The sequence below is a fragment of the Liolophura sinensis genome, chromosome 12 (genome assembly GCF_032854445.1).
Source record: "Liolophura sinensis isolate JHLJ2023 chromosome 12, CUHK_Ljap_v2, whole genome shotgun sequence".
Taxonomy (NCBI): Eukaryota; Metazoa; Mollusca; class Polyplacophora; order Chitonida; family Chitonidae; genus Liolophura; species Liolophura sinensis.
In genome coordinates this window covers 18,511,937-18,525,207 of record NC_088306.1, presented here as the reverse complement: position 1 = coordinate 18,525,207, position 13,271 = coordinate 18,511,937, and the positions used below count along the sequence as shown (strand labels likewise).

The 13,271-nt window shown below is 38.9% G+C and overlaps 1 protein-coding gene across 1 annotated transcript in view; it reads right to left on the bottom strand.

The window, feature by feature from the left end:
- Positions 1–5,513: 5,513 nt before the first annotated feature.
- Positions 5,514–13,271, bottom strand: part of LOC135479143 (collagen alpha-2(IV) chain-like) — a 62,546-nt gene continuing 54,788 nt past the window's right edge. Inside the window, 7 exon segments of the mRNA XM_064758899.1 lie at positions 5,514–6,662; positions 7,242–7,528; positions 8,606–8,797; positions 9,538–9,654; positions 10,209–10,364; positions 11,239–11,373; positions 12,578–12,712. Of these exon segments, the coding sequence (XP_064614969.1) occupies positions 6,402–6,662; positions 7,242–7,528; positions 8,606–8,797; positions 9,538–9,654; positions 10,209–10,364; positions 11,239–11,373; positions 12,578–12,712 (1,283 nt within the window). The 3' untranslated portion in view covers positions 5,514–6,401.

Here is a 13,271-nt window from a genome sequence, read left to right as displayed (position 1 = left end):
TTTGACGTGTTTGTTGTCATTTGTACTGTATATCTACATAAACCAGGATTCGCTGCTGGTAATCCCAGAGGCGTGGTTCATTTAAACCTTTCCCATGTAAATGTTTGTTAAATGTGATAAGGAAACATAATAAAAGGATAAGCATTTAGAGTAAGTCTAGACCATTGACCATAAATAAAATGGGTTTAACATGCTGCCTTTTTATTACATGCTGCCTTTTTATTACATGCTGCCTTTTCTTTACATGCTGCCTTTTATTAACATGCTGCCTTTTTTTTTACATAATTCTACGTAAGTCAGAGGGCCTGTTCAACCGGAACATGACTAAGTTCACACGCACATATGTGTCCCTCTGTGAGTGTACACGCAGCTATGCAACACTTACTAGTGTGAACAAGAAAAATTCAAGATAAGTAAAGAATCTGTAACAGATCAGAAGCACGTATTTTAACAACACTGTTACAAAATTTGCATAATAATGAAAAACGCAAGTAATGAAAAACAATGAGTCTTGTTATGCAAGTACGCTACAGCTTTTCCTCCTAATTTCTTATAGTTACAAACTTGTAAAGAACTGTGATAACTGACCACTGCATTCAATATCCAGACATCTCTTCAAACATGCTAAAATACAAAAACTCGGGCCCTTTTCACAAAACCCAGGTAGCGTTACGTCAGCGTAACTACCATGGTGACGTAATTCCTACGGTACTGGTTGCCATAGTAGATACCTGCACGTAGCATTACGCGCGCTTTGTAAAACGGAACCCTGCATCGAAGAAGGAAACCGAACTACAAATACTTTGTTCTACTTGAAACCCAGAACTGAACACCAACCAAATTTCGACGATGTCACGCTACACTTCGTTATTCTCACTCGATCCTTGAATGGTCATGTTGTATCCCTCTTTGATCCAAAATAGTTTGGGAACTTATATCAAATGTCAGCTGTAGATAAATGCTACATTGAAAGGCACAAAATGTGTATTGCGTGTAAAACATACTTATGATCAGACGAGTGTGGACTTCAATACGATGGATTGTTAACACCGGTCACATATGATGTTAGTAACGTCAGTGGTCGATTTCAGCGCAACGGATTCGACTCGGGCACAATTTCTTACCAAGTTGGTGGAAAATGGCCGTTCGAATGTCCCGTGACAAAAGACCGTAAATGAAAGGGTTTATGGTTGAATTGAAGTAAACCAGACTAAGTGCTAGGACGGTCTCCCAGTTAAGAGTATCAGGCTTTCCAAGAAAACAGAGCGTGACAAATCGTGCTAGGAGCGGGCTGTATGTGACGAAGAACCAAACCACGGCAATTGCCGACACAATGAACGCCCGTACTTCTTTCTTGAATGTTGATGTCCATGGCGCCGACGGCTGAGCAGTGTTGATTTTGTGTATCTGTTGGAGTGCCACCCAGAAAATCTTCAGGTATAATAACATCATGACCAGAAAAATGATAATGATTGACAAGTACATCACTGACTGAATAGGACAAGTTATGTTTCTGCCGTATTGGCAATCCGGGTGAGATTGATTTGGCTCAAGGGTCGTATTCAGCAGAAATACCTTGTTGGGATCGGATTTCAAATCGGTTATTCCAACACTAGTTTCCGCTATCCCATTTGTTGTCCATTCGGACGGCGATCCCGTGGTACTTGATGTTTTATTGTTGAATGGAATTGGCGTCACTGAACTCTCTGTACTTTGGTGTTTAAAGAATGGGGTAACTGCGTATATTACAGGAAATGCCCAGGAACTTAAAATAGCCGCCCTGGATGTCCTTGGGGTGAAGATGGCCTTGTATCTTAAGGGATACACTATGGCACAGAACCGCTCAACGGTAATGGCCAGCAGATGATAGAGCGAAGCAGCCGAGAAGAAAAACGACGCTATATGGATTGTGAGGCATATGGCATCATACTGCATCAGCTGGGGTGAAAACGTCGTCAAGACTCTAAGAGGAAGGGTAATCATGCCAACTGCAAGGTCACTAGCCGCCATTGACACTATTATCTGGTTGGTGACTGTCCACAACCGCCTCTGAGTACATAAGACGTAGATCAACAAGCCATTTGCCAGACACGTTGGTACTGCGATTCCCGCCAAAATCCAACCGAACAAATTATTCGTACCCATTGTCTTCACAGACGGAATGGATGAAGTCATGTGGGTTGCGTGAATATCACAGTATACGTCAGGTGATTTGTGTTGACATCTTGTATTCTGATTCCGTGTGTTCTTGGCAGAAGAACAAAATAGTTTTCTTCTCGCTGTGGACACTGAATGCGGTCAAAAACTATCATGTGACCATATATCAACCCCTAACAATACGGCATGTTATACGCCTGATACAAAAACGTTTGACAGCCATGAGCGTACATTCATATTCAAACGTCCTGCGCAGTTGCTGTCCACGAGCAAAATGCAATGTTCGCACGAGCTCGTTACAGGGTTTTTATGTGTCTGCTGTAGGCCTATTTACCTAGGTTATAGGGCTCATAACGTCAGGTATAGGGAGATTAATTGCTCTTTGTGATGAAACTGAGGTGTTTGCATTTAGTCTGTGTGCATCAGATCAATATGATTTGTTTATCTGCGGTAAACAACCGTTGATTCCGAAACCTCGAATGTTCTGTGTTAGTAAAGCTCTACTGATAGTAGACCTACAACATTGATGTACCGCACACTTATGTGTGCTTTTCGGTATGGCACAAGTACAATGTATGTTGATTTTGAGTTATATATATATATATATATATATATATATATATATATATATATATATATAATCACTTCTATATATATTTACCCTTCGTTGTATATGAACCAGAGTTGAAAAATGAGTCTCGAGTCAGTGAACTGTGTAAAAGGCAAGTGGAGACTAATGCGATCCATTCCGCGTTCTGTACATTAAGGGATGGTTTTGTTTGTTTTGATAGACTGTTGTGGCTTTTAGTGTAGACAGTGTGAATTATAAGCTAATTCCCTCGCATTTCGTCATTCGATCGTGGGATTTCACAATTCAGCCATATATAGGAATGTGTCACTCTTGACAATCAACAACCGGGAATACCATCAGGAATATAGCATATAAAATCGCGTGAGCTTTTCTTGATTTTCTACATCTTTGTAGTCACACTGGAGTTTGGAGAGTCGTGTTCCTGTATATACAACAAACCCATGGAGAGACTGCAACGGTGTTGAGACTCCATTGTATTTGTCATCAAAAAATGGTTTTACGTTTATTTGCATATGCTTCACAGCATGTGGCCAAAGGGCCACAATTATTTTATATACTTATATACTCAAAATCTACATTACATATAAATACATACATTCATGACTTAAAAAGGATTTCAGGGGTGAGAATGACTTGAAAAAGATGTCATAGAAATTGCACCGAAATGTCGTCAGGAATTTGTTAATCCTTTATAATCCTCACAATTTGTTAATCCTTTATTAGTTTGTCATGTTGCTAGGGCCATGACCCAGTTTGACAAAGATGTCGTATTTGTACGATAATCACACATATACATGGTGTCCCAGAAGTCGCGCACCATCCAGGTCGAGGTTGAATGCTTCAGCTACAGAGCAGTGTGTTGCCCCATCTCTTCCAGACATAAAAAACCAATTCAGCTCTTTCTTGTAATGTTAGTTTATTAGCCATAATTAACTCTGAAAGAGAGAAAAAAAATGAAAATCAGTATTAAATCTGAAACACAAAAAAAATGAAAATCAGGATGGGGCGTGACTTCTGGGACACACTTTGTATAGGACAATGCTACGGTAATAGAGACGTACAAAATATCGGACGATAAAAAAATGTCGTACGCCGTGTTGTGAAACTGTACCCTGTGCTTGGAAGGTCTTTTCCTTTTAACTGAACGTAGTCTAATTTGCATTATATGGTGACTTCAAAATCATATCGGAGCGAAGATGCCGTCAAGCAGAACTAACTGGGACCGGTTTCATGAAGCTTACTTAATGTTAAGTTGCCCCCATGGTTGCCCTTTGCTAAGTGCCCTCTATATCTCGACAACTTACATTGCCATGGTAGTTAAGGGCTTACTCAGTTAAACGAGCTTGATGAAACCAGCCCCTGAACGCCAAGCAAGGAAGTACCATGATGGCCAGTTTTGGGGCATGGTTTGGGATATAGTTCATGTAATATTGAATTTTATTCAGTATGATAGGAATGACACCACGTGTCTACCCGATAACCTATAAATCTCGCTCTATAGCGTGATTTCGCCTTACATGACTGATAAGCTCATGATTTGACGAAGAAATGAACCCGATGTCAGTCTGGTATAGTGGCGCCACAATGTAGGCCTATCCTACTGAAGTGTGCTTAAGTGTACAAAGGTAAAGAAACATCCGGCTGTGGATTGCGTGTACCCGGTGGTCGTAACGCGGCGGCTTTTATGTGCACGTAAATGATGGAGTGAAATTCAAGCCCAGACCTCATCTGGTTCAAATAATTCATTTATTTATTTGATTGGTGTCTTACGCCGTACTCAACAATATTTCACTTATACGACGGCGGCGGTTTAAATAATAATGTCAGTATCGATACTCATATTCTGTCATAAAACTTGATCCCGATTTATTCGGTTTCGAATGTGTAAATACAACTATAAAAAAAAAAATTTCAGATCAACTTGTTTATCACCAACATAATCTTTATTTTAAAACTGACAATGTCCCCAGAGCCTGGGCTGTTCCACTGAGGGGTCCATGTGAGCCCGTGGGCCTAGGGATACTGCAACAGGCTCTTAAAATGGGTACCATGTTCTAACATAACCAGCAATACCATGGATACTGGAAGTCTTTCTTTCACCACTATGTTGTTTTGGCATCCGAAAAACCAGCCAACAAGCAATACAGACTAAAAATCTTTCCATGACCAGCGTTGCTTTAGCAACTGAGAAACCAAACCAACCATTGAAGGAATCACAATTTCTCAGATTTATTCCCATGTTTCTTGATCATTTGTTCATCACAAACCTTCCAGTATTTCCAAATTAAACATGAACTTTGTTTCCTTTTCGTGAAATATCAATTTTAATATATGCAATTAACATTATCTTAAAATTTTTCCTACTTTTTCATACTGAATCATCAATGCACAAGTAAAAAACAATCACATCTGTAATGTGTTCACATGTTCTGCAATACTGAATTTGTGATCATAAAAAAAAACGTGGCCGTAAACAGAAGCTAGTCAGAGATTCTTTTGAACTCGTATTCATCAAACTACCTTGCGAAAATATCTTTCTGAATTCCTTCCACAACAAAGACGCTACCAGCTTTCACTTCACCACAACTCAAAATTCTTGAATTCAATGCCTGGCACAGAAAAATGCCGACACAATTTGGAATTCCTGAATGATATTTGCAGAGTAGCTAGCTTGTGCTTGTATGATATCGGTTTACATAATTTTCTTGTTGGCCTAAAAACAAAGGGGAATAACTCTTAGAAAAGGGAAGACAACTCCTGCGTATGGAGAAATGAGCATGTTTTGTTTTATTATTACACATCACATTATCATATTGAGAAAGAGGGTGTGGCCGGCAGGACATGAAACCAGGGCCTGATAGAGACTTCCTCCTACTGAACGAGACAAAGAAAATACACAACACAGGAAAAATACAGAAAAAAAAAATACAGAAAGGAAAAAAAACACAAAGGAGGGAAAAACAAAAAAACAAAGAAATATGTGAGTTGAGACACATTTTGTGTAAAATATTTGGCAGTGTTAATTATACAGATCACAGTGATGCTGTCGCTGTGATTCACGCATATCATTACTGTACATCCAGAATGAGGCGAGTCATCTTACGGACTCACAAGGGCATGCTGTGTGGCATGGCGGCCATTTTGTGTAGGGAACATGTTCGCCATGTAGATTAACAGACAAAAAAATCCAGGGATGCTGCTGTTCTGGATTAATCACTATGGTTACACCCTCTAACAAATGAGCAGTACAAATTCTTCACTAAAAACAGGTATATAACAAAATATTCTACCTATAATACCGATATTTAAACTACATACTTTTTAGCACCAATAGTCAGTTTTAAGGCACATTTCAGTGAAAATGCCGTTATTTATAGAGATACACACACAAAAAAAAACCCCACTTATAATAATATCATGATTTGCTTATGTCATGTAAACAACATGTAAATATCAAAGGAACAGTGTACGGTAATTTACAGCAAAGTGAAAGGTTAGTTTGACCTCCACAGCTTGAAATATACAGTCCAGTGTGTCCAAAGTGCATTTGGTGATTGAAGCAGAAGTCCTGTTACCTGTTTTGACACTATGAGACCGAAGTAAACATTTATGTATTTATTATTAACTCTAAAACCAGTTGAATTGTCTCCTCTTAACGTACATTTCTGGAGCAGACTTGACAGCGACTGACACGCGTCCTCAAATTGCCTGCTTTAAGTGTCTCTGGACGCGGGTCACCAAACTGTTGGTTATATTCTACTGTTGTCAGCCAGAAACTGTATTTGTTGGCGAAATAGTGGCAGGTTCCTCGGGCTCCGTTACACTCAATAAACGGCGTGGCGCGGAAGTCCTCTAGACAGCTGCCAGGGCTGGACAAGGATTGGCCTCCACCTCCTGCTCCTGCTCCAGTGTGCTACAAAAAATAAACACACAAGATTTAGGATAGATACATGACTTCATCTGAATGTCTTATTTATTTATTATTAAAAGAACAATAAATTAAACATAATTTTACATATTTCCTCCATCTACATATCTATATGTCCGTCCTAACCATAAATGATAATGGAAATTTCTTAAATCTGACTCTAAATAAGTGAATAAAGAAATAAATAGAAATTATATATATTGTCCTTTACCTATTTATCTAAAATGTACTTTATACCATAAAGTATAAAATGTCGGGAAATCTATGCTGTAACAGCTGGATAAAGGGAAATTCCCGTTAGCCTCTGCTGGTATAAGCACTGTTAAGCTACAAGTTTAACCTTTTGAACTAGTTGTTAGTTACATGATAATTACAAGTTTAGCCTTTTGAACTAGTTGCTAGTTACATGATAATTACAAGTTTAGCCTTTTGAACTAGTTGCTAGTTACATGATAATTACAAGTTTAGCCTTCTGAACACATCATCATCTGACATCAGACAAATGATTCACACAAAGCGATTTCGTCACATGCTTTATCCCGAGGTATTTTGATGTCTTCTCACCATGGCGAAACTGTAACCAATCCAGAGTCCTGACCAGCCATTCGGACAGTCTGGAATTTGTAGCGACTGACTGTGAACTGCGATAATGTTTGAAGGTGCATCACAGACGACACAACGACTGATGTAGGGACGGATTTCCTCCGCTCCGACGGGCATCATGGGAATTGGAGCATTGGTAGACAGCCAATAAGATTTGTCATTGCGACTGGCGTAATTACAAACGTTGTTGAAGTTACAGAAAAGGAATGGCATGGTGCTGAACCTTGACATACAGGATCCGGCCCAACCTGCAAAGTTAAGAACACAACAATCAGTCATAGGTCAAACAAACTGGCACGTATGGAATCTATTCTTTCATTATTTCTTTATTCCTAAAGGGACCATGGGACCATTTAATGAAAATATAGAATGAATGAATGGAAATATAAAATAAAATTTCAGACAATTTACCCATGCTTTAGGCTATAGAGTGCATAAATCTGGGACAGAATACTTTATGCTCTTTCATCTAAATCTGGGACAGAATACTTTATGCTCTTTCATCTAAATCTGGGATATAATAATTTATGCCCTTTCATCTAAATCTGGGATATAATAATTTATGCTCTTTCATCTAAATCTGGGACAGAATACTTTATGCTCTTTCATCTAAATCCGGGACAGAATACTTCATGCTCTTTTATCTGAATTTGGGACAGAATACTTTATGCTCTTTCGTCTAAATCACAGACAGAATACATTATGCTCTTTCATCTGAATCTGGGACAGAATACTTTATGCTCTTTCATCTGAATTTGGGACAGAATACTTTATGCTCTTTCAAAATATACGCTAAAATGTCCTTGGCCTACTAGGGCAAACACAATATGCTCTCTTCTTTCCGGAATAAAAAAACAACACACATTTTGCATGCAACAACTTCTTAAAACTGTGTTTTGAACTGTTTGTCTTCAAAACAATGGAACACTTCTTCTGTCACCTACTAGAAATGCTGAATGACCAAACTAAAAATGTGAGTAGCAACACAAGCAATGCTGATTGCTAACACTAACAATGTGAGTGGCAACATTAGCAATGCTGCATGATCACACTAAAAATGTGAGTGGCAACACAAGCAAAGTGCTGAATGGCAACACTAACAATGTGAGTGGTAACACAAGCAATGTTGAGTAGCAACACAAGCAATGCTGAGTGGCAACATTAACAAATGTGAGCAGCAACATTTACAAAATGCTGAGTGGCAACACTAACAATGTGAGTGGCAACACTAGCAAACAGATGAGTGGAAACAATCCTGCCAATACCTGAGAAAACTGCCTGAATGCTAACAGGTTCAAGAAAACGCTAAAAAAAAGAGACATTACCCAAATCCTGGTGGTGGGATTTCTCGTTGCCTTCGATGTAGAGCAAACTGTAGCCATCCCACAGTTTGACGAGACCTCGTGGACATGATGGGAGCTCTGGCGTCTGACTGTGTCTCACCAGCAGGAAGCCTGTGGGTGGGACGGCTCCAGGGACACCAGGCAGACCTGAGGGGCCAGGGGGACCACGAGGACCTGCAATCACCATGTTACACATGTACCATTACCCTCCACCCTCATTTGTATATTGCTTGACAATGCTGTCATTCATTATATGCAAGATGTTATCCTATGAATCTCACTTTAAAACTGTCGCTGAGGTGTACCTCAGATACTTGATCACTTCATTATTCAAAAACTTTCTAAGTTTCTGAGGTCTACCTGGGCTATGCCTCCTTGTGTTGATTATTTTAAAGTTGCTGAGGTGTATCTGAGTACATTATCTTATATTCAAAAACTGTTCAAAGTTTGTGAGGTATATCTGAGGTATAGGCATATGGCTGAAGTGTACTTGAGCTACAGTACACCTCAGATAATATACACACTGAGGTGTGCATGAGCTGTACACCCCTTATACACCTGATCTATACCTCGCACTGAGGTGTACACCTCTGTCTGCAAGGGATGAAAAATATTCTTGTGTATTGTGTAGATTTATATAATATTTCAAAACCAATGATAAAAAGCTGATTGCAGCTGGGGTTAACATATACAGGTAACGTCCGAATTAAAACACAGTGGTTTCAGGCCGATATTTCACTATAAATACAATGGTTGCAGAAGGAATGGAAGAAACATCAGTGAATATGATGTAAGTTTAGGTAGAGCAGCGCTTCTACGTTTCCCTTTCTTGAGTACTGCTTAAACACCAATTAAATCACATCAAATCTCTGTTTCCCTCAGGATCGTGAGGAAATTGGAGAGACCATCCTTACCTGGGAGACCATCCTGGCCAGGGGGACCTTGTAGACCAATATCACCAGGTAAACCAGGTTCACCTGGAGGACCAGGTAAACCATCCTCTCCTCTCAGACCTGGTAAGCCCTTCTGACCTGTTTAACATTATAGTACCAGCATAAAACACAGATAACATTCATGTCAATCTCTAAAAATGTGACAAGAGCCAGGTTGCATTCAAGTACATATATGTGCATGATAAAAGTTTGTTCATGCATTTGCTCGGTTAATGGTTTCAAATTTATTCCAACAATATGACATCCCCATTGACGTCTTGACTGAATATTACATAAATTTGAACCGTATATGAGAATGTCCTTAGAAAAACTGTAGTTTAAGGCAATTTACGCCCTTAGATCAAAGCTAAGAAGCTTTTTTTTTTTTTAGCTTTTGTACGTTAAGACACACCCTAAACTGCATTTTAGGAAATAAAAATGACTCCAGTATCCTTTAAATATTGTAATGTTTCAGAGGTCAGTTTCATGAAGCCTACTTAGTGTAAAGTCGTTCTTAGTTAAGTGTGCTTCATATCTGTACAACATACATTGTCATGGTAGTTGAGGGCTTACTCAACTATGTGAGCTTCATGAAATCGGTCCTTGGTTGTTGTGAGTGTGAAGGACACAACAGGGCTAACATGATCTCTTACCTGGGAGACCAGGTAGACCTGGCTGTCCCTTAGGACCTGGCAGACAGCGCTCTCCTGGGGGACCACGCTCACCCTTATCTCCCTTGGGGGCTCGCAGACACTCATACCTGGCTGGCTCACCCTTCAGGCCAGGTAATCCAGGTAGACCAGGGTCACCTGCCCACAACAAACACATGGGTAACTTCATATCGCAGGTAATTCATAAACATGTGGCTCAATAACACAGTTAACTGATTAATCACAGGTAACTCATTAAACACAAATAATTCATTAACATAGGTAACTCATTAAACACAAATAATTCATTAACATAGGTAACTCATTAAACACAAATAATTCATTAACATAGGTAACTCATTAAACACAAATAATTCATTAATATAGGTAACTCAAAAAAGTCATTAATATAAGTAATGTATTAACTTCGGTAACTCATTAACTTCAGTAACTCATTCACACAGATACCTCATTAACATAGGTAACTCATAAACACATATAACTCAATAATATACATGTAGATCACATTTTCCTAATTTGTTTAAAATTTGGGACAGATATTAGTATTATTGAAATTAGAATATTACACTTCTTTACCAGCCTTGTGGCAAAGTAGATGGTCTATGTGAAAATAAAGAAACTCAATATTCATGCTAGAATTATATATATATGTATATATATATTGACTAAAATGAGCAGATGCACGAATGTATCTCTAACTGGAGACTTCGTCACAAAGGACACACAATGTGCAGTTAACTGCTTGTTCACATCATTGTTGTTGATGAGCTGACCCTTCAAAGTGCTAATTTAATATTTATTTGTGTATATATTATAACATGTATTGTTTTTTTCCTAGGGCAAGAATATTTCTTGTGTGAAATTGATCAAGCAAAGATGTTCAAAAAGTTAAAACTCTCTTACACCATACTGTGCAGTTATCTTATACACCAGGTAACAGATTATGGTATCGCAGAGCATTAAACTCGGAACATCTGAGACAGCCTGAATACCCCACAGTTCAAAAACTCACCTTTACGTCCCTCTGGTCCAGGTAGGCCAGGCAAACCAGACTCTCCCTTACTTCCTCTCACACCTGGTAGTCCTGGGGGTCCAGAGTCACCACGATCACCCTTAGGCCCTGAGGAGCCCGGCAGTCCTTCTCTACCTGAAAAAACACACTCCATCATTACCACCACATGCAGCTTCTACCTGATGATGAGGATGATGATCAGCCTACTTCAGCAACCAGTCAAGTACTTGTTCGTTGATTTGATTGGTGCTGTACGCCGCACCCAAGAATACTGCGGCCAGCATTATGGTGGGAGGAAACTGAGAAGGGCCTGAGGGGAAACTCACAACCATTTGCAAGTTGCTGGCAGACCATCCAACTTAGGACCAGAGAGGAAACCAGCATGAGCTGGAACTGAACTCACAGCAACTGCATTAGTGAGGGGCTCCTGGGTCATTGTGATGCATTAAGGAAGCTAGTCCTTGAAGGTCCATCATTCAGGTGAAGTCCCATATCAAATCTAGCACCAACATGTTGTGGTCATGTTAAAGTGCTTACAGTGTAGCTAACAATCTCAAATTTAACACCACCATGTTGTGATCACGTTCAAGTGTTTACAGTGCAGCTAAAAATCTCAAATTTAACACCACCATGTACCATATTGTGATCAGGTTCAAGTGTTTACAGTGTAGCTAACAATCTCAAATTTAACACCACCATGTTGTGATCACGTTCAAGTGTTTACAGTGCAGCTAACAATCTCAAATTTAACACCACCATGTACCATATTGTGATCAGGTTCAAGTGTTTACAGTGTAGCTAACAATAACAAATTTAACACCACCATGTTGTGATCAGGTTCAAGTGTTTACAGTGTAGCTAACAATCTCAAATTTAGCACCACCATGTTGTGATAAGGTTCAAGTGTTTACAGTGTAATTAATAATTTCAAATGAGTAAATTATTCCATGAAAACATACAACATGTTATGTTTTTCTCATCAGCCTGCAAGTCTGGGAGTATGATAATTCTGTTTAATATCTATGATTTAATTAGACTGTAAACACTAGAACAATATGCACAATATTCAAACTTGGATTGAAATTTATTTCTTACTTATTATTTTTTGTGCCACTTATTATTTTATACCATTGTATTATTTTTATACCATTTATTATTGTATACCATTTTTCATTTTTTCAACATTAATTTTGAACATAAAATATGTGCTGAATCCAAAAGTAAAATATTGGTGCTATATTATTTGAAATTTATGCATTGAAAATTTTGTCAGATTGAAAGAAAATTCAGTTTTACACTATGTTTTTTAATGTTTTTTTGACACTCTTAACCTACTCACCTGGCAATCCTGGGGGTCCCTGTGGTCCTGGGCGTCCTTCAAAGCCGGGCAGGCCAGGTAAGCCCGGCTCACCTTTAGCACCAGCTAACCCAGGCAGACCGTTCTGTCCAGGGCCACCATCATTACCCCGTGGGCCTGTAACACACAGGTACACACATTATAATGTTATCGGGTGTGAGAATAGCCTGTTGGCAAACAGTCAGAACTTTCACCCTAAAACTCCAGGGCCCAGTTGTTCAAAAGCGCCTTAGTTAATATTGGTTTTAAGTCATATTTTATATTTAAAATTTTAGCCAAACTCAGCAGCCTATGCAGATGTCAAAGTATAACAGCAGTTTTAGTTCATATATAAGATGTTGTTATGCAATCACTTTGGTACTAAGTACAGAATTGAAGGCTTAGCTAAAAGTTAAATCTGGTATTAAGTTTTGAAACAGTTTTGAACAACCAGGCCCTGAAATATACCTGCACCTACCTGTACCTTAATGCACAAACAAAAACTGCATTTTCACCATTTCACAAACATGTGTTTGCAACTACTGTATTTCACTTAAAAGAGCATGACGGCCTAAAAATATGCTACTTTTGATGCCAAGACTTACGTTTTCCTGAAGTAATCAATCACACTTCACAAAAACCTTCCAAGTGGCCTTATTATCTACACCTTCCAAGTGGCCTTATATGGTAGATAAAC